General features: G+C 40.4%; 2 protein-coding genes across 4 annotated transcripts in view; one reads left to right on the top strand and one right to left on the bottom strand.

The window, feature by feature from the left end:
• Nucleotides 1-16,552, bottom strand: part of LOC142956931 (guanine nucleotide exchange factor VAV3-like) — a 45,705-nt gene extending 29,153 nt beyond the window's left edge. Inside the window, exons 1-10 of one of the 2 annotated variants that reach the window (XM_076098722.1) lie at nucleotides 13,676-16,552; nucleotides 8,572-8,688; nucleotides 4,763-4,821; nucleotides 4,228-4,293; nucleotides 3,477-3,594; nucleotides 2,090-2,182; nucleotides 1,636-1,704; nucleotides 1,440-1,543; nucleotides 692-791; nucleotides 144-239 (exon numbers count right to left, since the gene is read on the bottom strand). In XM_076098722.1, coding sequence (XP_075954837.1) covers nucleotides 144-239; nucleotides 692-791; nucleotides 1,440-1,543; nucleotides 1,636-1,704; nucleotides 2,090-2,182; nucleotides 3,477-3,594; nucleotides 4,228-4,293; nucleotides 4,763-4,821; nucleotides 8,572-8,688; nucleotides 13,676-13,879 — 1,026 coding nt within the window. In that variant the 5' untranslated portion in view covers nucleotides 13,880-16,552. The remainder of the gene's footprint in view (nucleotides 1-143; nucleotides 240-691; nucleotides 792-1,439; nucleotides 1,544-1,635; nucleotides 1,705-2,089; nucleotides 2,183-3,476; nucleotides 3,595-4,227; nucleotides 4,294-4,762; nucleotides 4,822-8,571; nucleotides 8,689-13,675) is intronic. The other variant, XM_076098723.1, reaches the window with a different exon arrangement.
• On the top strand, nucleotides 15,826-21,367 carry dcaf8 (DDB1 and CUL4 associated factor 8). Of its 2 annotated transcripts, none has more exons than XM_076098724.1 (13): nucleotides 15,826-16,088; nucleotides 16,572-16,645; nucleotides 16,755-16,850; nucleotides 17,079-17,731; nucleotides 17,900-18,040; nucleotides 18,263-18,357; nucleotides 18,579-18,689; nucleotides 18,859-18,989; nucleotides 19,611-19,718; nucleotides 19,864-19,994; nucleotides 20,287-20,406; nucleotides 20,527-20,643; nucleotides 21,053-21,367. In XM_076098724.1, exons 2-13 carry the CDS (start codon nucleotides 16,609-16,611, stop codon nucleotides 21,158-21,160), a joined length of 1,848 nt encoding a protein of 615 aa, XP_075954839.1. In that variant the 5' UTR covers nucleotides 15,826-16,088; nucleotides 16,572-16,608; the 3' UTR covers nucleotides 21,161-21,367. The 2 variants fall into 2 exon arrangements, with proteins under 2 accessions (XP_075954839.1, XP_075954840.1); XM_076098725.1 differs by lacking the exon at nucleotides 15,826-16,088 and adding an exon at nucleotides 16,110-16,335.
• Nucleotides 21,368-23,525: the final 2,158 nt, after the last annotated feature.

Here is a 23,525-nt window from a genome sequence, read left to right as displayed (position 1 = left end):
CTTTTGTGAAATAAAACAAATTTCCGTGATTAACACAACTTTATCTAATCAGGGATGACTGATCTCTGAAATAAACTGATTTCCTTTAAACCCTGAGCAGACTCTTAGACACTCTTACTTTAAATTAGTGGAGACCTCCTTACCTGAAGAAGTAGGTGGTACTTGAGGACTCTCTGCATCGGGACAACCAGCAGGTCCCTCAGAGTAAACTTCCCATTGTTGGCTCTCTTTGAGCACTCCTGCAACAAACACGAGACACATATTTATAACAGCATGAGCGATGATGCATCACTATTCGGATGACTTAGGTGTTGCTGGAACGGGTCAACCAAGAGACAAAACAGTGTTCATTGTTGTCATGTGAAATTGGGTATGGAATACGTTTGTATCTTATTCTGTTATAGAGCACACACCAAGCTCAGAGTTTATAAAGACATGACATAACACACATTTTAAACAAATATTTTTTATCTTTTATTCAAAATCGATCACATGAAATCAGCTACTTTAACTAATTTATACTAGCACCGTTTTTCAAGTTTCTTAAAGCTGGATAGAACAAGATACATAATGCAATAAAACATGTAATGTAATGTATGTGTAGTGCACAGAATTAACACTAGGAGCCGCTGGCAAACATGATCTCTGTAGAATGGGGTGTGTGTACATGTGCGTTATTCAGGTGTCTCACCTCGAGCTTTAGACGGACATCCTCTTTCTCTTTGCAAATGAGGTCTAACACAGCAATGGCGATCTCCACCTGACTGCAGTATATCCCATAAATGAGCAGTCTACAACGCAGAGGAAAGACAGGGAAGCCATTGATGAGTGGTGATTTGGAGAAAAAGTACCGCCAGTGTGTGTCGAGAGCCAGTGAGCGATACTGTGCTTACTCAAAATTTGAAAGTGCAACTCGTAATATGTTGCAATCGTGTTGCTCATGACAAAGATGGTATCAAGGGATTCTCTGATAAAGAATCTGTTGCAAGACAGTCATCTAGATTACATCATGATATGACTGAGAAGAGAATCACCTTCCTCTAATTTGTATTACTTTGTAGTACTTTCAATTTGACGCTGAAATTTATAGAGAACTGGAATAGAGAAAACCGCATAAAATCTGAACCTTACTTTTTAAAACACACACATAGCAACATGTAAATTCTTGTCATATGATTCAAACGTATAACTGACAAAGGGCAAACAGCCGGTGTGCAGCAGGATGGCTGCACAACTGAAATTGTCACGTCTGTCGTAGTATTGACAGAAAATTGTAAGAGGAAAGTACAGTGATATAGTGAACCTGTACACGTAAAGCTGTTTACTGAGACATAACTCCACAAAAAGGAAAGTACATTTAGGGAAATGCCACTGCAGTTGCAACTTACATACTTCCCTTGCAACCTAACTATAAATGTAGATGGATGTTTTCTGAATACCTCTCTTTGTAGCTGATGAAAATCTGGTAGAGATTTAAGGCATTTTTGTTTAAGATGGAGTCCTGCACGTCGACCATCAGGTTCTTGTGAACTTTAACCAGGTCCTGCATTAGAGAGAGAAAAAAGACATCAGTACCTGGATATGAACATTTCATTTCCATGTCATGTGACGAGAAGGGAAACTTGTGGGACTTACTGGAATGTTGACAAAAACTTTGTCGATTTCAGCCGCAGAGAAAAATTTCCTGAGAGGGTTCAGGAAATACTGGAGACAGAAACAATTGAACACCTGAATGAAACATAGCAGCGCCTCTCCTCAGATTCTTCCACTAACTGATGTTTCAACTGGAACCGGTGAACCATTTGAAATTGTAATAATAATAATAATAATAATAACAGCTGTGGTGCACATATACAGAAACAAATAACAGACATCTCATTAGATAGTCAGACAACAGGGCCATAGCAGTGCAATTTAAGATGAAGATTATAACTGGGACTATCCAGATATCCCCCTTTTTAAAATTACATTTAAAAAACGCTTTGTCTAGTATGAATTTAAAACAAAGAAAACCATGTGTCTTTTCATGTAACATCTTATGATGCGCTATATGGTGCGCTATAGAACAGTAGGATGTTTACGTATGAACCTTCTCGATGGACTCCAGGGTCTCTGTGTATTTCTCCTCCGTCTGTTTGATCTCTGAGAGACAGCAGCTCCGGACGTCCACCTCTGCCTGCTTCTAGAAAGACGCACACCTTAGAAAATGTTGCCTAAACTTTACTATCTTTCCTTTTGTTTATCTGCAGACACTGGAGAATATGCAGTCAGAATGCTGAAATTAGACATCTGTATTCAGATTACATCACCAAAAGTTCGAAACGCTGCTACGTTTTTTTCTTTCTTTTTGTAAAACTCATTACTTATAGACGACAGTATTTTTAAAGCAGCATGCGCCAACTTCCTCCTGTGTGCATCAAACACGGCAATAATCACTCTGAGATCTCCGCTGAGTTCCACTTCTGCAGGTCCAGGCGATAATAATAATTATAATAATAATAGTTTTTAACACAAATCAGGGAATGGGAAGAATTTCCCTCTGGTTTGCATTCCGTCTATTTTTTGTCAAAAAATAGACTTATTGTTGCCTACTTTTGTAAACATGTGCAGCTGGAGCTGTGAATTGGTTGAGTAAGTGTTAACTCGTTACTTCAACATACAGAGTTCACAAAGCACTTTGTGAACTGTTTTTAAAGGTGCTATATAAATAAAGTTATATATATTATATAATTATATATAATTATTATTATTATTATTATACAGGTATAGCAAGGATGTACAATTCTTGCGAGTATTACATATAAACGTTATTATACTTTTAGTTATACTCGTATTTGCAGCTTATTTTAGCAATATTATCCTTTTTTGTAAAAGTTATCATCTCATTTAATTTTGGCTAATCAATCATGGGTGACTATGGAAGACAATAATATGGTTTATACATTTTAAGTGACATGGTTTTTTACGCCTGTAAAGTCCATAACTGGATTTTTGCTCATGAAGATTGACAGGGAATATACTATGATCATTAAAATCATAAAAAAATAATGTATAGACTGATACAAAAGTAATCCCTTTCAATCATCACTTAGGACCTACTAGAAGTGTGTGGAGTTGTCTGTATCTACAGCTGCTTTTGTCACGCCTCTGGGTGTCTAATAGCATATTTTGCTGATCATACATCTGTACCGTCATCAAGTATAATTTTGAAGTATAATTTTGAATACAGTACTTTTACTTGTAACCGAGTATTTTTTACATTAATGCATTGGTACTTTTATTTCAGTTATGAGTCTCCCTACTTAAAGATATCCTGATGTTGAGTTCAGAAGAGGATTTCATCCACACAATTGTACAAGGTGAGAAGTTGAAGTGTGACATTGTAGGTTATAGTCCCCCTGAAGCATGTGCGTGTGTGTGTGTGTGCGTGTGTGTGTGTGTGTGTGTGTGTGTGTGAGTGTGACTCATTGCGGTACCAAGGGGGGATGCTGCTCATTCCTCATGAGGTCTTCATAGATCTCTCCATCTGCGGAGTCTTCTTCCAGCCCGTAGACCGCTGCATACAAGTCGTCATCATCATCAGGGGCATTCTCACTATCACAGACACACACACACACACACACACACACACACACATTAACAAATAACTTACTGCATTGTGAAAGCTATGGGGCAACAATTTGTGAATAATGGAAACAATATGATATTAAATGCAATGTTAAACCAAAAATACATTTACACAGATATAAACAAAAGGCAACACGCTTTCTGTAAAGAGTATATGTGATTACAAATCGTTTTCTATCATGGGCTGTTCTTTTCATCATATGCATTAACTCATCTTAATCACTGCATGTATTAGATAATGAGAAGCATAATGCACAATTCAAAGAAAACATGCTCTGAATATAACTCGAATGTGACATGAAAATAATACAAATACTGGACCTGTTTTACTCATATTTGATTGCCTTATTCGTCTCTATCTGTCAGTCAAATGTGATTGATGTGGGTGGTGTGCAAGAACTCAGCAAAAACATGCAGCATTACTCATTCGTTCCCTCTGACAGCAACAGAGAAACGGAGCCAAGCCTTTTACCAAAACATGTGGGTGTCCAGACCCCTGGAGAGCATGGATAATGAGCAGAGCTGGTTCTGCTACAGAGCAAAAGAATCATATTCTATCAACACCAGTAATGGCCCTGCAGAGAGGGGCCTCATACATACTCAATCAAGTCTTCCAGATTATTGTAAATGTCCTCGTCTTTGAGGCTTTCCTCTGTTGGAAATGGCCTGGGAATGACAGCAAAGCAGAGTGAGGCTCAGTGTTTAACAGAAAAATCAATATGAAGAAAATATTATCAATGAGTTGCTTTGGGCAGGAAACAAAATTGATGTGTTCAAGTGTTTTCAAATACCCAGAACAGTCTTATATGCTTTTGTACAGCAGAAAAGGACACAAATTGGTAACAACTAGTCTTATTGGGGATACAAACCAAATCTTATTTAGATGGAGATCTGCAACTCGCCCATTATCACATTCAGTGGATGCCGAAAAATTATTATAGATGCCAAAATAATATAAAAAAATACATAGAACGTTAAAACAATTCCACAAAATGCAAAAGAAAAGTCACAGGCTTTTAAAGAAACATTGCTGGAAAAAAAATGAAAAAGCTCAAGCACACCGAGGACAACTTTATGAAATGTCAAGTGACTGTTTTTTTTTGTTTTTTTGTTTTTTTAATATTGGGTAACTTACTTGATTACTCCTTGCTGTGCAATTGCTGTGTAGGAGAGCTTGGATAGTGTGTCCATAACCTGGTAAAAAAACAAAGGTGTGTTAAAAAATCTTTTTGAATGGCTCAGAGAGATACAGGCACAAAGAGAGAGCAGACAGAGAATGCTATTTAAGCCTTAATTTAATCTAAACGGGTGAGTTATTTAAAAAGTCATCCCCCTTACAGTTGTCATGGAACAGGGATATTAGCTATAGAGACCAAAAACATTTTTTGTGCCAGGCTGTAAACATGTAAAATGCTGTAAAGATGGGCATTTTGACAAGTGGGGTCTATGGGGATTGACTCTCTTTTGGAGCCAACATCAAGTGGCCTTTGAGGAACAGCAGTTTTTGGCATTTCCGCATTGGCTTCATTTGGAGCATTGGAGAACTTGGTGTTTGTAGCCTATGTTGTGTTATATCCTAATGTGATTTGTTGTCTTTTTCTCTTACGGTACAAGTACAATCTGGTTGGCAAAACTTTATTATTATTATTTATATTGGTTATATAATTTGCATTATTTACATTATTATCATTATATCATTATTGAAATGAGACAGACAGCAGACAGAGAGGCAGGCAAAGACACACATGGTCTGCAGGAAATGGTCATGCTTCCTCAAACTCATCTTACTATTGTGTGTTTGTATGGTTGCGTGTGGTGGTGGTGGTGTGTTTGTGCATGAGATAGAAGTGAGAAGTCTGATCAGCAGATCTGTACCGGAACAAGGCTAATACATAACTACACCAATAAACCAATATGCTGAAACCTCTACATGCTGCTTCCATAGCCAATATAAAATATTATCAAAATTACAATTACCTTACTTTTGCACACTGAACATATATGTATCCATTTAGATACAAGATCATTACTGACCAAACAAATGAGCCACATGCTGGGACATGTAGCATTGACAGTGTTTATTGTGTATGTTATGAGTCATTAAAAAGACAAATTTCATAATTTCATAGCTCTATCTCCAAATCATGCCTGGACAAACTTAGTCATTTCTTTAGTTGACATGAAGAAGTTCCAAGTAACAATGCTGCAAATGACTCTTCTAGTGAAAGGGGTTAACTATAACAGCCTGTCTATCTGCAGTCATCTCCTCTTCCGGTGTGAATGAAGGCTGTGGCTTTGGCTAAACCCAGGTGTGCTCTTGACTTGAAAGATTCATGTTTGTAGTATTAGAGACCAGCTTTTAAAAAAAAATAAAAATGCTCTGCATCTCCACTAGTTTTTCACGATAGTCGGAACTTTCCTGCAATAAAACAAAAAAATCTGCCTTTTAAGTGAGATGATTTCACTTATTTGAAATGTGGTGTTATGTACTTAAATCCCCAGAGCACCATGAAAGAAATGTAAGTAAAGTTGAAACATCGTGTCATTAATCAAATGTGTATGCCTGATGGTTATGTTTTAGCTAAATTAAAAAAGTAGTACTCACACATATTAACAATAAACTATGTGTAAATCTCAAAGGGTCTCATTTCAGCACAAATTGAAGGTGTTTGTTCAATCCGCACAGAAACTGAGCAGTATTTAGTGAGCTTCAGAGGATATTTGGATTTTGTTACTTTTTTCCAGTCTTTAATCTAAACTAAGATGATCGCCCCTCTGCCAGTAGCTTCATATTTAATGTACAGGCACGAGAGTGGTATCACTCTTTTCATCTCACACAAAAGAGCTATTAACCGTATTTACCAAAACGTGCATCTCTTTCTTTCAGAAGAAAACAAAAAAACAGCCATTCAACGTAAAATTTCATTCTCTATTCGCTTGAATTTAGTAAGCAAACATTTGGCTTTTATGGTCACAGTTGACATGTTATCTTGAGGAAAGAAATAAAGACATTTCTGGCCTCCAGGCTGCTGCATGCAGTCAGCGTGGCTGTTAGTGTACTACTGTAAGCCAGTAGTAACTTAGCAGAGGAATGTAGGTTAGAGAGCTCTCATTAGATATTCAGTGGACTAATGCTCAGTCTACGGGCAGAGTTGGCACACCTCAACCCGGGTGGATTAGACTGGCTGAGATTTGAGATGTTCTCTTTTGGATGTTTTCTGGAAAATAGGGAAGAGATTGAGGATTTCTTGTTCGGCTGTACAACCCTTCCTGGAGCCGATCCAACCCAATCGCCGAACCTGCAGACACCCGTATTTATTTAACTAAAAACAAGTTAATGTTGCGGCACGATCTTCCCCCTCCGGAAGCTTGATGGACAACTCTTGAACATGACCGAGATTATGCAGCCCAGCTTGTATGTACTGTACATATTTGCAGGCAGCACCTCCCATGCGGGATTATCAGCAGCCAGATTAACTGGAAGCTTCTGTAGAGCACAACACACTGAACTGAAAGAAAAGAGTCTGTGTGGTGAAACTGCACGCAAAGCTAAATATGCAATCCCTCACATTTATAGAGAGCACCAATGACCCCTGTCTATTCTCTGCACTAAATTAAGCATTTTAACCATGTATAATATGCCTGACTAAAGGACTCCTAACCCTTTTGCCTGTATTATTATTATTATTATTTTAATTCAAATTTGCTAACGTATACCTGGAGTTCTCAAACCACCTGCGATAGTGTATGAATTATTAAAAATAGATGAAATATCTGCGCTGACAAAATAATGACATTTATAAGAAGAAAATATTGTACATGAGGGGTTGTAGTTTACCCAGATTAAGCTTTTTGTAACGATAATAACACTTTTACAGACTTAATGTTCTCTATTTTAGATGTAATAAATATAGTGTATCAATGCATAGATCTATTTTATCAGATGTACTGAATTAATAATATTCAGTACAGATTAATACAAAGAAAATACATTCATACAATATTTCCCCATAGATAACCCAGAGATGCTCAGGCAACTCATACAGCTCCGAGGCACAGTTATGCACCGAATGCACTGAACCAAGGAAATGAGGCAATAAGGCTGGCTCAGAGTGTGAGTGTGCTTTCTTCAGTTAAATCAGGCTTCTCTGCTGCGAGAGTCCACTGAGTAGCTAGGAGGAGCGCACTACAAACCCACTGACCTGGTAACACTATTTACACTCACTGAAACCAGCTCCCACAATAACGCGGCAATAAAGCGAAGTCGACCGAGCACCTTCAGAAGTGCATCGGAAAGAAATGCAAGACCAGGCGACGGGTGGACACACATTGAAACTCATAGACATGCACACGCCGCGCTTCCATTTTCTACAATGTTCAGATGTAGACTGCAAAGGATGACAGGTCACTTGTTGAAATTATTTGTAGTAAAAAATGTCATTAAATATTTTCAAGATTTTTTTCTCAATGAAAAATACTTTTCTTAACAGTTGTTGTTTTTTTTATCACGACTGAATAACTGCAGCTGCAGAACCAGGATTTGATGTAATATGATAATAAATTGTTTCTTTTGATGTATCGGAGTAGTTTTTTCAGACACCATTATGTGATTTATGCAAGAAGAGTTTTGACAATACAATGAGAATTTGCTGGTTTGCAAACTATTACACAATTGTAACAGAAGTTTCCTGTTGTTTCTAACTAAAACATCTGAAAAATGTAGAAAAAACGTTAAAATTAACTATTTATTAGGCAGACAGCCAATGTGCTCACTCAAACTCATTTCCCTGTATAAACAGCTTGTAAAAGTCAAGTGTTTGTATCCGGAAAAGCTTGAATACTTTCATTAATCATTGCAAGGGAAAGAGAACAGAACAGACCAGAAGAAATATGTACATTGTTGAAGAACATCACCAGACGTGAAAACACAGATGAGGGTGTTACCTTTCCAAAGTCTCGAACATCAAAGAGGTCGAAGGCTTCAAACAAGTCATTTTTCTTCATCCCAAACACCTCATAGCAAGAAGTCAGGAATGTACGAATGTTCTTCAAGCACAGGAACTGCAAAGGGCAAAAATGGACACATCATTTAGTACGCCTTGTCTTTGTATAGCACTTACTGAAATATGGGCCTTCTTCTATTAGCTAGAATCATCTTAAAATATCCATTAGATTGTTCATAACTCTAGGAATAACTTCTATGGGTCAGTCCCTCCAAACCATGAAAAATGAGTAAAGAAAAAACATATTTTAGTTGTACCTAGCCATGCAGACAGTTTTAGTTTTTACACACTACAATTTTTTTAATGTGAGGCACCTGAAACTAATTAAAGAACCAATAAAATCCATGTCTCATGATTTCTCAATGCTCACCGCATTGCAATAATGCTTCCATAGAAAAAGTCCCTTTAAACTGCTGAACTGTTGATCGCAGTTTAAAGGCAGAGTAACAGCGCAATTGTTTCCGGAAAGAGATATTGCCGTTTAATGTCTTAAATATGTTTAATGCCTTCAGCATCACAAATAAGCATAAAACGTACGTGCCTCACTTACGTGCCTCATGTCATTTAAAAGAACCAACCATTTAAGTCTGTTTAACCTTAATAAACCGACATCAACACTATACTGCGGGGACAGAGAACTTGAAGCTGCCTTATTAAAAGTGAAGGTGAACAACACACAGCAAACTGAAAGTGAAAACATAACGTTTTACAGTGCAAAGATGAAACCACGAAACATGTGCTCTTTCGGTGTCACTTCCTAATAGGATGTGTGTCTCTGTGGGAAGAATGGAGTCAAAGAACAATCATAAAGAACTGTGCTTATGGCTATGGGTTCAAGCGAGGGCCAAATGCTGTACAAATGCTTCTGGGGAAAAAAAACACCCAGTAAAGCATTCAAACAGTAAACAACTGCACCGATATAATTTTCCCTTTTGCACATTATTAAGTGATGCCTAAACAGGAGTCCGAGTTGATTCTTGGGACTAGATAGGCTCCTTTTTATCACAGCAGCTCATCGTGGAGACGCCTGTAATCACTCCACCGGCCCCCTGGGGCCCTGTGTGTCTGCAGAGGAAGTGCATGAACATGATGGCTTTGCACCACTCCTGATTACAGTCACAGCCCCCTGGTACATATTCACTTTCTACTTTGAGAATAAACACAGCACCCTTGGCTTTACAGATACACACACACACACAATAAAAGGGCAGGTCTTCCTTGACACGGTATGTCTATATAGATTGAAGGGGGGTTAATGTAGGGTTGATTGATGCTGTGTTTAGTTGGGATCTTGATCCTGTTGATTTGATATTGCACTATTAAGCTTTCATTTTGTAACTTAACACATTTCTTATCTTGCACTCATATACAATGATGTTTAGCAGAACTGATTTGTCTGATGCGAAAGTGTCACTTGAAAGATTTACTTTGAATATTCCCTTTTTTCCACTTTCTCTAGGAAAGAATGAACAACAAAAGCAGAGATGACATTGAGAGACAAATTATTTTAAATGTATAGAAAGGAATATTACTGTCACACTCCATGTTTTGCATTTGCACCCCAGCCAAACATAAGATAGCACCTCTGGGCACATTTTCACTACAGTACACTGCACTCTCTCCTCTAGTCCATTACCTTGATGCCCTTGTTTCTATTTACAAGACCGTAGGTCAGCAGGGCACAAAGAAAGGGCCATTTAAAATCTGGAGCCCACTGACACACATGCCTTTCTCCAACATATTCAGACGGCCTACAGCCGCAGGCTTTGACTATTCATTGTTCGCCACACTATGCCCTGATTTTGCTTTTACAAGCAAGAAGATAAAAGAGTGGATGTGCACTGACGGAGCTCATACACAGCAATGCAGTTTATAAGCACGACCAAATACCCTGCTCTGGAACTGGCTGTTATTTATTACAGAAGCAAAGATTTTCGAAGGAAAATTGGTCAGTTTGGCTAGATGTCTCAATTTATTTATGGCAGTTTGTGGATGGTAAAATCAAAATCTGTGGTGATGCAGCATTGCAAATAAATGTATAACAACTGAAACGACTTTTCTCTTCTCTTTAATCTCTCAAAAACTAATCATGTGAAGTCCACTAAAAGGAATATTAGTGAGTTGAGATTTTATTCCATTCCATTATCCAAACCGCTTATCCTATTCAGGGTCGTGGGGCGCTGGAGCCGATCCCAGCTGATATTGGGCGAAAGCAGGGTACACCCTGGACAGGTCGCCAGTTTATCGCAGGGCACATGTAGAGACAGACAAACATTCACATCTACGGGCAATTTTGAGTCTCCAAATAACCTAAGCTGCATGTCTTTGGACTGTGGGAGGAAGCCGGAGAACCCACGCTGCAACAGGGAGAACGTGCAAACTCCACACAGAAGGACCACCCGGGATCGGGGATCGAACCCGGGCCCCTCTTGCTGTGAGTGCTAGCCTTTTGGACTAATTGTCACAGACGGGTCCAAATGTCAGTTTGACACAGACACAAATGGATGGCTCTATATGTTCCCAAATTCTGGACTTGAAACCTAATGTGGTTGTGACGGATTTGAAATGATCAAAACGCTTTCCTTTATGCTGAAAATCCTCACTATTTTGATAGAGTAACCTAAAGGGAAAACCGCGTCAACGTTTTAGCCACTACACCACCGTGCAGCCCCCTTGAGTTGACATTAAGGAGATATATTCCTTCAAACATCCGTTTCAATTATATCAAGTAAAATGTGTTTTTTTACCACACTAAGATTAAATTTGTTTGTTTTATTAAACCTAATTTCAATCACTGAGACAACATAGAGATAGACATCGTTTTTGAGCTTTTGTTAATAAGTGTAAGAAATCACAAAGTCTCCTAATAGCTAACTACACATGGCTCCAAACTCAGATGCAAGCAAACTATGAGCTGCTGCACACTTAAAAGTTCCCTAACAAATGGGTGGATCAAAGCCAGGATTTTATCAGGCCTCTCCTGTGACAGAAGGAGGAATTATGGGTAATGAGAGGTCAAGCTTTGGATCATCCCCTTTGGGTTTTACAGGCTAAGGGACATATAGCGCTACCTCAGTAAATCAAAAAAGCTTGAAGTAGGATTTTTAAAAAGGACATATAAGCATATAAAAGGGTACACAATGACTCACTTTGGACTAATTTGGACTAATTGTCACAGACGGGTCCAAATGTCAGTTTGACACAGACACAAATGGATGGCTCTATATCAGGTATGGGCAAACTATGGCGCGCGGGCCATATGCGGCCCGTTGGACTTTTTAATCCGGCCCTTCAAATATTAGTATAAAATTGTCTAAACTATAATAAAGACTAGGGCTGGGCGGTATACCGGTTTTAATTTCCCGTATGATATGAATTCTTCACTCACCATCATGCCGGTGTATAGCCGAATCAACAGGCAGCTAAATGTATTGTTCGCCCCTGAAATCGCTGCGGTCTGAGCTAGTTCTCTTATATGGAACCCTAGTCATGGTCATAACTTTATAACGAACCAATGAACAACCCACAACTAACGCTCTTTAACAGAGCAAAACACCACACACAACAGTCTGTGACACATAAACAATTTGTAACACTAATAATTGTACATTTATAAAATTTCCCCGCCGAACTGCATGCTGGGTACAGCTCACTCGCGAGCCTGCTAGCACAACAGTCTGCTAACAGCTGGGAGAGGCTCCGCCGCTCCAGAAACGTTACATTAAAGAACAGAAAAGAGCGATGAAGGAAACAGGAAGAGCCGTAAGACACGCCACACAAACAGCTGTTCACCGCTCGTCACGATCCTGTAGACCAGTGATTCTCAACAGGTGGTTCGTCGTGGACCACTTTTCAGTGGGTCGCGGGCCTTTGCTTTATGCAGCGGAGATATTCACGCTCCTTTCCAGCATTTACGGCACTTGTTCAGCGGTGCAGGAAAAACACTGACCAATGCGTTGTAAATCACGTCACGTGATGCAGTTTAGCCAATAAAATAAAGGTATTCTGATACGTTTCCTGACTCCAGTGAGATGTACCCACACCGTGACACAGGGGGGAGAGACAAGGAAAGACTTAAGACAGCAGATGTGTATAATGTTAGATGTGAAAATAAATCAACTGTATGATCCCTTCAAAGAAGCAAATTGTTAAAAAGACCACAGTCTTTCACTGATGAACAACTCAGATCGGTTCTGAGAAGTGACACAACCAAACTGACACCAAAAGTTGATGCACTGGCAAAAAAGGGTGACCAACAACACTGTTCCCACTGAAATTAAATGTAAGTTTTCTATTATTTTTAGGTAATGGCTTTTACTTGTAATTTATATTAGTTCACACAAACACTCTCCATTCATCTGCTACTTGCAAATTTTAAAACTCAATGTGGCCCCCGAGCCAAAACGTTTGCCCACCCCTGCTCTATATGTTCCCAAATTCTGGACTTGAAACCTAATGTGGGTGTGACAGATTGGAAATGATCAAAACGCTTTCCTTCATGCTGAAAATCCTCACTATTTTGATAGAGTAACCCAAAGGGAAAACTCACCACACATACCACGTCAAAGTTTTAAGAACCCTTGAATAAGGCTTATTCATGCAAATATGTGCTGTTGCCTGCAGGTGTATTGACAAAACTAAAAATGATATGCATAGATTTTACTTTTTTTAAATGGTGGTGTGTTTACAGACCTTATGTGGATCTGCTTTTTTTCTCATCACTACTAATTTATTCGCTCTTGTGTTGCCTATACTTCATACACAACTCCTTTTACAGTCAGCGTTTCAAAGCATTAGTGACATTTATATGGTTTCTTCCACTAACGCGCTAAATTGTTTCTGGAGCGCCTAATTGTTAAGTAAAAAATACCTAAAATTGACATCTAACACACAATCCAACACACTGTTTGCTGTTATGGCATAATAACTCCCATTAATGTCTGGCGACCCTAATTTCGATTCCACAGCAGTTTTGCAGTTCCTCTGTCTGCACACGTTACGACCACAAGTTTGTTTCGAGAGCTTCGCAGAAACGATCAGTCTACCTGTGACATCTGCGGCCTGAGATTGATCTCCTTCAGGTTGATCGTGTGAGATCTCAAGTTGTTCAGCAGTTGGCAAAGCAGCACCCCGTCCCGCAGGGTTTGCGCCAGGTCGAACACCTGCGCCGTGTCCGCGGTCACCCGGTGGTTGGCGGGCAGCACGTTGCAGCTGATCAGCCACATCGCACATTGCCTCCAGTACTCCATGCTGTCGGGTGAGAGCGGTGGAAAAACAGCGCGTTTAATGTCGAATGGAAAAACTTTGTCCCTCTTTTAAGCCTGCGCACGGCATGATAGCTGCGCTCAGCGCCGTCCGCTCGTCTCTCCGACCTCCAGCATCGCCTCTGGAGGACGCGGAGAGCTGCAGCAGTTTAAGAGCGCTGCATGTGGTGGGCTGCCAACCCTCTCCGGCTGTGTGAACTTCCCGCTTCCTTCTTCTGTGATATTTCCACAGAGGTGGTCGTAGAAGAAATGTTGTGTTACTTTACTTCTGAAATGAGTCGTCAGAGAAACAAGCCCTGTAAAACCCGGTCTTTGTGAAACTAGTAATGTTGTTTAGACATGACAGACGGTGTTTAATCAACGCAGATTATTTCCAAGTTTGATGTTTATGCAAATGTAAACCAGCTCTTCAAGGTTAAAATGTACAGGTCTTGATACAGTTTTTTAACTTTATGTACGAAGCTCCTCCAGCTCTTGGCAGCAATAAAAACAGTTCACATTGGTGTATTAATATTGGTTTAATTGTATCTATGTGCCTCAAACTAATTATTATTTCAATTATTTCTGAATGATTGTTCTATAAACTCCAAAAATGCCCATCACATGTTCCAAAAAAATAAAAAATAGGAAATTTATAGTAATATCAAAAAGATCAGTAGTTGACGACTTACTTGATAAATCACTTGATCAGCAGATTATTAAAATTGTTGGCAGATAGTGTTTTGTTGGTCGACTAACTGGTTAAAAGGCTAAAGACTTCCGCACTTATTTTATTACTCACACATATTTTTATTCTGAAAAATTGTGTGTGTTACATATTAATCCTTTCCCCTCACAGTCTCCCACTCTCAGTTGACATTCCATGTGGATTATAAATAGCTTTGACAGGTGACTATGAGTTCTTTGTGGTGTGTATAGCTTGTGTTTCTATAAGTTAGATAGTAAAGAATCAAGGGATCTAACAGGGACAGGGAGAAGGACATCCTCCTTGCATGGGATTTACTATAGACCACTGTCATTAAGCCCATGACATAAACACAGGAAGGAAGCTGGGGGATCCCATCTTGTTTTACACTGAGTGAGGGAGCCAGATGTTTCCTCAGACAATGAGCAAGCTCATGAATTTGTACTTGTATAAGAGTAAAGCTCAGCAGGAAAACGTGCTCTCTTTATTACTTAAATACAAAAATAATCACTAAAATACAATTGAAATACCCACCCGATGTACTGTCTACATCAGATAAGATCCCTAAAAATAAATTGAGGTCAATATTTAAAGCTACTCTAATCAACATTTTTTTTCCAAAAAAATAATTAAATGATTAATGTCGTTGCTTGCGATGAAATATTACAAAGAAAAAAAAAAAGACTGCTTACCTTTCCATGGCAACTTTATAAACATGGCAATGCCTGGTTTACAGCCCAAGTGGCTAAAGAAATGTATAAAGCAGGTTTAAGACAAGGCCATTGTATTGCTTAATCACACTGTCCTGTCTAGAAGACGGTGAGAAGGTCTAGTTACTTTAAAGAACATCATTATTAAGTTTTGTGCAAATATTTTCTCATATTCCTAAATCTATGTAGACCTACACTATTGCTCAGAGAATGTGAAGAAGTCTCCAGGGGCCGCTGAGCCATAGTCAAGAAAAATAAACGATTCATTAAGAAAATAAATTCTAAAGTGATGAATTAAAATGGTCAGTTAAATTAAATTAGTCACTTAAACTCTACACTTGATAGATATAGCGTTAAACAATGGTGATCTATATTATTTATTATTAATCATAATAACATAATTATTGTTAATATTATTATTGTTATTATTACTAGTAGTAGTAGTAATATTATCGTTATTATTATTTTGCCTCGCGCGTCTCGTCTGTAAACTTCCGGAAGAAAAAAAAACGAAGCGAGCACGACACCGGAAATGGAGCCCCAAAAAAAGAAACTGAACCGTCAAAACATAAACAGAGCAGTCAACCTTTTGCGAACGCAGTTAGCTCGCTTTATAGACTGTCTTTTACAAAAAAGCCTTATGCACGCATTCCGAATGTCGTGTATTCACGGCCAAACAACTCCTAGCCGAGGCACTTAAGTTAGCTCAATTGCTAAGTAAGAAAGGTGGAGAAAATAAATCTGCAATAAAGATCAGGACCAAACTAAGAAGTACGCCTCGTCGGGCCTTCGAGTAGAGGTAACGCAAGCTATGCTAGTTAGCCACTACACGCAATGCTAGCTGCTTGTTCGCTTTATGACCAGCCGTTTGGTTGTTCAGCAGGAATATTTAGTTTCAATATCGGTTAGCCCACCGCAGGCTAGTTAGCATTAGCTCACGTTGACAACAGTGTCGGGTAGTCGAGCACTGCAGAGGACAATGCACTATTAAGCATCACAAAGCAAAATACGGCATTAGTCGGGCCTGTGAGCCCGCTACCAATCGAGTAAGTTTGTTTATGTCACGACAGACAGCAGGAGACAGGCAGTAAAATTAGCCTGGCTGCTAGTGTGGACAGGTACATTGTGCCTCGCGGCACACAGTGCTGCGTCGGTAGTTGACAACACTTCAGCGAGTGCAAGCAATGGTGTCGTCGTACTGATGCACACACGTTTTCTGTTGTTTTGATTTGAGCCCTTGTTATTTTTGCTGAATAAACAACCTATACGTTTCTGTTCAAAGGTTCTCCCTCAGGTCGACGCAGGACAACGGATACATAATGTCTGAGGCTGACGGGAAATCCACTGCGCTTAACGGTAAATGGATCAGTGCAAGAAAATAACTGACTATTTATACTGGACCATAACTGTGTGAGCGGTCATGCTCAACATACAGTTAATCAGAGGACATGTTTGGTTTTACCAGGGGGCTCTGAAGAAAAAGAACCAGAAGAAGATCAACACAAGGAGACAGATGCCTCTGGAAGCAAAGAGGGACAAACACAGTCTTCTTCTCAAGATGGTAACGACATTCATTTCTTAAGAATCGTATGCTGATAACTTTGATATGGTGGAAACAATGCTACAATATGTATTTTAATTTATGTTCATATTTAAAAGGATATATCTTTACTGCGTTGAACCAGTGCTACAGTTTACAGTAGTAGTTGTACACCTTTTTGTTGGATCTCCCAGTGAGACAGCAATGTCTAAACGTCCTCCATGGCTCTGGCTTACCTTACTTCTGTAGCTCCCAAAGACACAGGAGAGGCATCTGGAGACAAGCCAATGTCCGATGTGGATGGAGAGATGGGGGGAAACAGAGAAGGAGAGGAGGAGGAAGACACAGACAGCATGGATGGCAGCGGTCTTTACTCCCTGACGGAGGACGGTGAAAGAGAGAGTGAGGGAGGCAGACGGGAGAGGGCAAAGGATAAAGATGGTGGGAAAAGGGCCGCCAGAAAGAGGAATAGACCCGGCGGCGGCACCAATCACTCCACCAGCTCAGATGAGGATGACGACGAGGAGGACGACGACGAAGAAGAACAGAAAGATGATGATGACGAAGACGACGATGAAGCTATGGAGGCCTGGCTGGGAGCAGAGCTCTGTGACCTGCGTGGCCCGATATGGCGGGCGATACCCTCGCTGCGCTTGAGGGAGATCGGCAGGGACTCGCGCCAGTTTGTGAGGCGTGTGTGTGGAGCCCGTGGCCTCGTGCAGAGGCTGGAGCTCCAGGGCCGACTGGAGAGGCACACGGGCTGCGTCAACACGTTGCACTTCAACCCCTCGGGCACACGCCTGGCTTCGGGCAGCGACGACCTGCGAGTGGTGATCTGGGACTGGGCTGTCCGCCGTGCTGAGCTGGAGTTTGACAGTGGCCACAAGAGCAATGTCTTTCAGGTAAGGGAAAACAAAGAATCCTTGATTTAACAATGAGGGTTAGTGATTACTTCGTGTTTATCTCTAGTAAATGATAGACACAGATTGAAGTGACTGAGTGAGTGGCTAATCAAAGTGACTATTGTGGTCAGAGACTTCTTCTCTTCTCCCTGCCCTTGATCTACATAGGCAAAGTTCCTGCCTCACAGTGGAGACTCCACCTTGGCCATGTGTGCTCGAGATGGTCAGATCCGAGTGGCCGAGCTCTCTGCCACACAGCGCTGCAAGAACACCAAACGGGTCGCACAGCACAAAGGGGCGGCACACAAGGTGAGTGTCTGTGTACTGTATGTGTGACTGGAAGTGTTGAACTGACTATAATTTGGTGGTCAAAGGTTACTGTAACCTCACAAATCTCAGGATGATGTCATCTGTTAATTATGACAATTTCCCACGAATGTCTAATTGGATAAGTAAACTGCACCTTGGCTGGTTTGCGGAGGCATGCAATCGCTATGTGGTGATTCTAGTTTCTACTTGTTTTTGTTCCAGCTGGCTCTTGAGCCCGATTCCCCCTGCTCCTTTCTGTCCGCTGGAGAGGATGCCGTGGTGTTTGGTATTGACCTGCGTCTGGACCGTCCTGCCAAGTGAGTGATACTATTATTAAAGTTTACCAAGTTCAAATTCAGTCACCTCTGGCAGTTTGTATTGTCTTTCGCTCAGTGTTGGTGGACATCCACTTTTTCATACATTCCTCTTTGCCAGTTTTCCTGTGTTTGCCATAAGCCGTGATTATTTTGAAAACATTCCCCCTTTCCAGAGATGATAATCCAGTTTTTCTGTCTCCTTTTTTACATTTGTGTGGCAGTAAACTGGTGGTTGTAAAGGAAGGAGATAAAAAAGTGGGGCTGTACACCATCTTTGTCAACCCAGCAAAGACGCACCAGTTTGCTGTGGGCGGTAGAGACCAGTATGTGAGGTATGAAGCTCAAGTTGTGGTGCTAATGCTGATTATTTCACTATTAATGCAAAATGGCATCCAATGGAAATCGTACAGTAATATTTGAAATTGTTGCTTACTGTCTCTTAGATGTTACTTCTGAATTCCTTTTTCTTTTCTCACTTCCTCTTCTCCTCGCCCTCTTTAGGATCTATGACCAGAGGAAGATCAATGAGAATGATAACAATGGTGTGCTGAAAAAGTTTTGTCCTTCACATCTGGTATCCAGTGAGTCCAAAACCAACATAACCTGCCTTGTGTACAGTCACGATGGCACAGGTAAAAACAACTTGCACGACGAAAACATTTAAAGAAAAATAAGTTTAAAGTACTAAAAACATGACATTTAGATTTCCCTATCATGAGCACAGCGGAGATGAAGACATGTAACAGCTTGCATGCAGTGTGTATGGAAATAACTGAATACCCCATAGCATGATTTAATTTCCTTGCAATCTCCTGTTTCACATTTATCTTTGAATTCATTTTGATTATCTAATTTCTCCTTCTGTTATGAACATCTTTTAGAAATATTGAAAGTTCTGAATCCTGCATGCTTGTTTTAAATGTCTTAAAACGCCCAAACCTTTGCCCTTGTTAGCCTTCCTGATGCAACCACAATGCAATATCAGGGACACTCAAACAGAATGGGGTCTATTCTAAAAAGCATGCGTGTGCTCTCATCTTTGCAGAACACCAGTCAGGTCAGCTTTAGAGCCAATTACAGGAATTTACTTGGGTCCAATAAAAATCAATTTTTCTGAGATCCAACAATTTAGCTGAACTTGTCTGAATATCTCTAAAAAATAAAAAAAAGTTCAGACCATGTTCTGCCTTGATGGCATTAAAGGGAATTAACAAAAGACTGTTTGACCTCTTTTTTTTTTTTTTTGTCTGCAGAGCTCCTGGTCAGTTACAATGATGAGGACATCTACCTGTTTGACTCAAACCACAGTGATGGGGCAGACTATCGCAGGAGATACAAGGGACACCGCAATAATGCAACAGGTGTTCTACTTAGTTCCCAACAATTTATAAAAAAATGTAATCTATTGAGTCCTTTTTTCTTAAAGTATACAGCTGCAGAGAGATTGTGGTTATCACACAGACAAACACTGTATCATCCTCCCTCATCTTCACCTCTCTCTCACAGTGAAGGGGGTGAACTTCTACGGGCCGCGCAGTGAGTTTGTGGTCAGCGGCAGTGACTGCGGACACATCTACCTGTGGGACAAGTACTCCGCTCGCATCGTCCAATTTATGGAGGGAGACAGGGGAGGAGTGGTGAGTCAAAGAGAGGGGGGATGACATATCTTTTTGTTGGGTTCAAAGATGACTTAGGATAGGCTGTAAAAAAACAACAATTGATTATTAGTGCTTCTGTAATCTCTTTTTCTTAGTGTTCATTACTCCGTATCTGTATTCCGTTCCAAATTTTATTTTGATAAAACACACTTGCACTGTCTACTGGTTGTGGTGCTTTTCGCTCTTGAGACATCTGTCTTAACAATATTCTTTTTAAAACTTCGGCCATCTTCATTTTGTCAATCTTTTTCTCTACCCTCGACAACTACAGGTGAACTGTTTGGAGCCACATCCCAATCTTCCAGGTATGGCCACCAGTGGGCTGGACCACGACATCAAACTGTGGGCCCCCACAGCTGAAAGCCCCACAGGACTCAAGGGCCTAAAAGAGGTATTCTATTCTGCTCCATTATCTCCGCCAGGAGGCTCATGGGATTGGGGGGGGGTTAGGCTGTTGTGGGTTGCATGCTCCTCTTCGCCAAATTCACACCTGTTTGTTGTGTTTGTCAAGGTGATGAAGAAAAACAAGCGGGAGCGCGATGAAGACAGTGTGCGCCACGGTGACCAGTACGACACCCAGCTGCTGTGGTTCCTGATGAGACACATGAGGAACAGACGGCCTCAGAGGGTGAGCTCTCGAACTCTCCAACAAACGTGCATTTGTTAATTATGTTTTTGGGTGTGGAGTTGAAAAGAAGTGAGCATCTACCAGACAGGTAGTAACAAAGGATCCAGAGTTTGTCTAAAGGTAAAGATATTTTCACCTCTGCTTTGATTCTTCTTCTTTTTTTAATCTGGGTTTTGCGAGTCCCCCAGTTTTATGGAAAGGTAATACTACATTGCTGGAGTGCCCCTTAAAAAGTATGTAGGATGCAGTTGGTATTACTCTTGGATTACGCTGGTAATTTAGCACTAAAAATGTACAGTGCTATTTCTAACATGAAGGACCAGGTTGACAAGATGTTTACATATTATTTCAGCCCCAAAGAGTCTCATTCTAACTTTTCTGTGTCCTCCTCTTCTGTGTCTTGATGCAGGCCCGCCGTGAGGGTGCAGACACAGACACAGATGAGTCCTGGAGCTCTCCAGATTCCTCTGATGAAGAGGAAGGAGGTCCAGACCACGTCCAGTGCATGTCCTCCTGAGCAACACACACACACACACACTTAGACATACATACAAACATGCATACATTTATTGCCCTTGAATTGAGGCACATAGGCAAACTATTGACACACTGGCACACTCAAACACTGAGCCACAGACTTGTTCTTGTTTTCTTTTTACACACATACAAAGTCACAGATACAAACACACTAAATTAAACATACTTTTGAAGCAGAGTGACGGAGCTTAACGACTGGTTTTCCATCAGTTGTGAGTGTGCAAATGACGACTACAGACCGCATACACACTTCCAGAATCCTGATTTTTGAGAATTGTACAAAGGGGTTTAGTGAGCACTTGCATCCCTATGAACCACTCGGAGGGCCCCTGCTTGTGCATACATTATCTATATGCTCTGTCTAGCCCCAGAACAATGTTGTGTGTGTGTGTGTGTGTGTGTGTGTGTGTGTGTGTGTGTGTGTGTGTGTGTGTGTGTGTGTGTGTGTGTGTGTGTGTGTGTGTGTGTGTGTGTGTGTGTGTGTGTGTGTGTGTGTGTATATTTAAGGCAACAAGCACCTCCTCTGTAGGAAGCTGTACATCACCAGCACCCCCCCCCCCCCCTCTCTCTCTCTCTTAGTGACACACCTCTTGCTCTTGAGCTCTCAACCCATCCCCTAAATGTGACTTCCTTTAAGATCTGAACTGGTAGAGGGACACCCCAGTGTCCCCCCCCCCCCCCCCCCCCACTGCATCGCCCCAGCCTCATACTGATTACCTGTGCCGAGCTTGTGCAGCTAGTTGCATTTTCTCTCCAAGGACTACTAAATCCCTACATGCTGCATCACCCGACATGCTTCTCCCTCCCCTCCTCTCTCCATCACCCTCCCCCTCACTACTGAGTGCACTTTGAATCAGGGATGCTTTAGTTTGAGACACAGACAAAATGTGCACTGAGTGTGTGACTTTGGGGGGGGGGAGAGCTGTTGTATCCCTCATTGGAGACCCCACAGTGGAGTTTAGTTTATTCTTCTAGATTTCTTTTTTTTTTTTGAGTGGGGAGATATTTTGCACAAAAATGTTTTTTTTGCTTCCACCAGCTGTTGCTCCCCCTCTTCTTCCTCCCTGACTCTCCATCTTTGACAGGAAATCTTGGATGGTGTTCAGCATGTGCATAGGATAGTGATTGATGTGGGGCTCTGTGGGGTGAACTTAATCATCTTAAAGAGCCAGAACCGACCTTGATCAAATCCCAATTTAAACAATTGCTTGTGTGCTAATTGAGATTGGAGTAATAACCACGTGGTTCCTGAGAATGCCTCTGCGATGCTAACGGTCTGAAATCAACAGCTGAATGACATCTTTCAAACAAACATTTGAACACCATGACAACTCAAAAGGGGGGGGGGGGGGTCAATATGCTTGCCAGTAATTTGTTGTGTGAGAGCGATAAAGTCCAGCTTTTCTCATTTTCTATGAGAACTCTAGTTAGTTGAATTTATATGTACATATATAAATATATATTAAAACTGTAAAAACAAAATCAACTTTAGCAAATGCTGTTTGACTTCAAGAAAAGAGAAAACAAGATGTCAAAACATTTGATTGGTATTGATGCAGAGGTTTATATTCTATATGAGGACAAAGTACTTTTAAAATCCAGAGAAAAAGAGTCGACTTGAGGCACCATTTTTCTTCAGTTTTTCCTTTTTGTGAATGACATCCTTCTGTTATGAGCAGAACAGCTGACGAGTATTAAACTTATGATTCTCTTGTTCAAGAAAAGAAAAAAAATCGAGTTTCCTTTCTAGATACTCATCCATCATTTGAGACAGTTAAATCCAGATTTTCCCACTGGCTATTTTTGGCATCTTGTATACATAAGGCGTTTGATGAACAATTTTTTTTGTCCACTGCCTAATATTGCATTCTACCAGTTAAGTTGGAAATGTGTACGATTCGTGCAATAAACAAAAAGACAGTGCTCTTGATGTTGTCATTTCAAGGTCTGATTCTGTGTTGTATTATTGTAACATACCGTATTAATGATTTGATTGATTGACATAAGTGGCTCCTATTCTTTATCTGTGGAGACTTGTCACCAGTTTAGCAGAATTCCAGAAACATTCACATAAACTTTGCAGTTTGACAGCTCACACTAATAGTGATAATTCAAGTTATTGATATTCCTTGCCAATATTTGTTAGGGATTTCATACTGCAATTGAGAAAAGACAGATTTAAAAAACAAAAATCAAAGTCTCTAAATTGACTTCAAGCCCCAAAAACGCTGGAACCTACATTTCCCATAATGCAACTTAGTAGCGTCCTTGTGTACTTAAAGCTCATGTGCGATACAACTACAGTATACCCCCAGATTTGACCATCTCAGGACCACCATTAGGAC

This window comes from Anarhichas minor, unplaced genomic scaffold (assembly GCF_050575085.1).
Source record: "Anarhichas minor isolate MPS153535 unplaced genomic scaffold, ASM5057508v1 ptg000024l, whole genome shotgun sequence".
Taxonomy (NCBI): domain Eukaryota; kingdom Metazoa; phylum Chordata; class Actinopteri; order Perciformes; family Anarhichadidae; genus Anarhichas; species Anarhichas minor.
Note: the sequence above shows the minus strand (reverse complement) of the source record. Positions and strands in the feature narration are given on the sequence as shown.

Bases quoted from the DNA above. Each gene is read 5' to 3' on its own strand.
- dcaf8 (XM_076098724.1), top strand. From the start codon at position 16,609: ATGTCTGAGGCTGACGGGAAATCCACTGCGCTTAACG. The intron at 17,732-17,899 runs GTAAGGGAAAAC...TGATCTACATAG, and splicing joins ACAAGAGCAATGTCTTTCAG to GCAAAGTTCCTGCCTCACAG. The intron at 18,990-19,610 runs GTAAAAACAACT...TTTTGTCTGCAG, and splicing joins GTACAGTCACGATGGCACAG to AGCTCCTGGTCAGTTACAAT.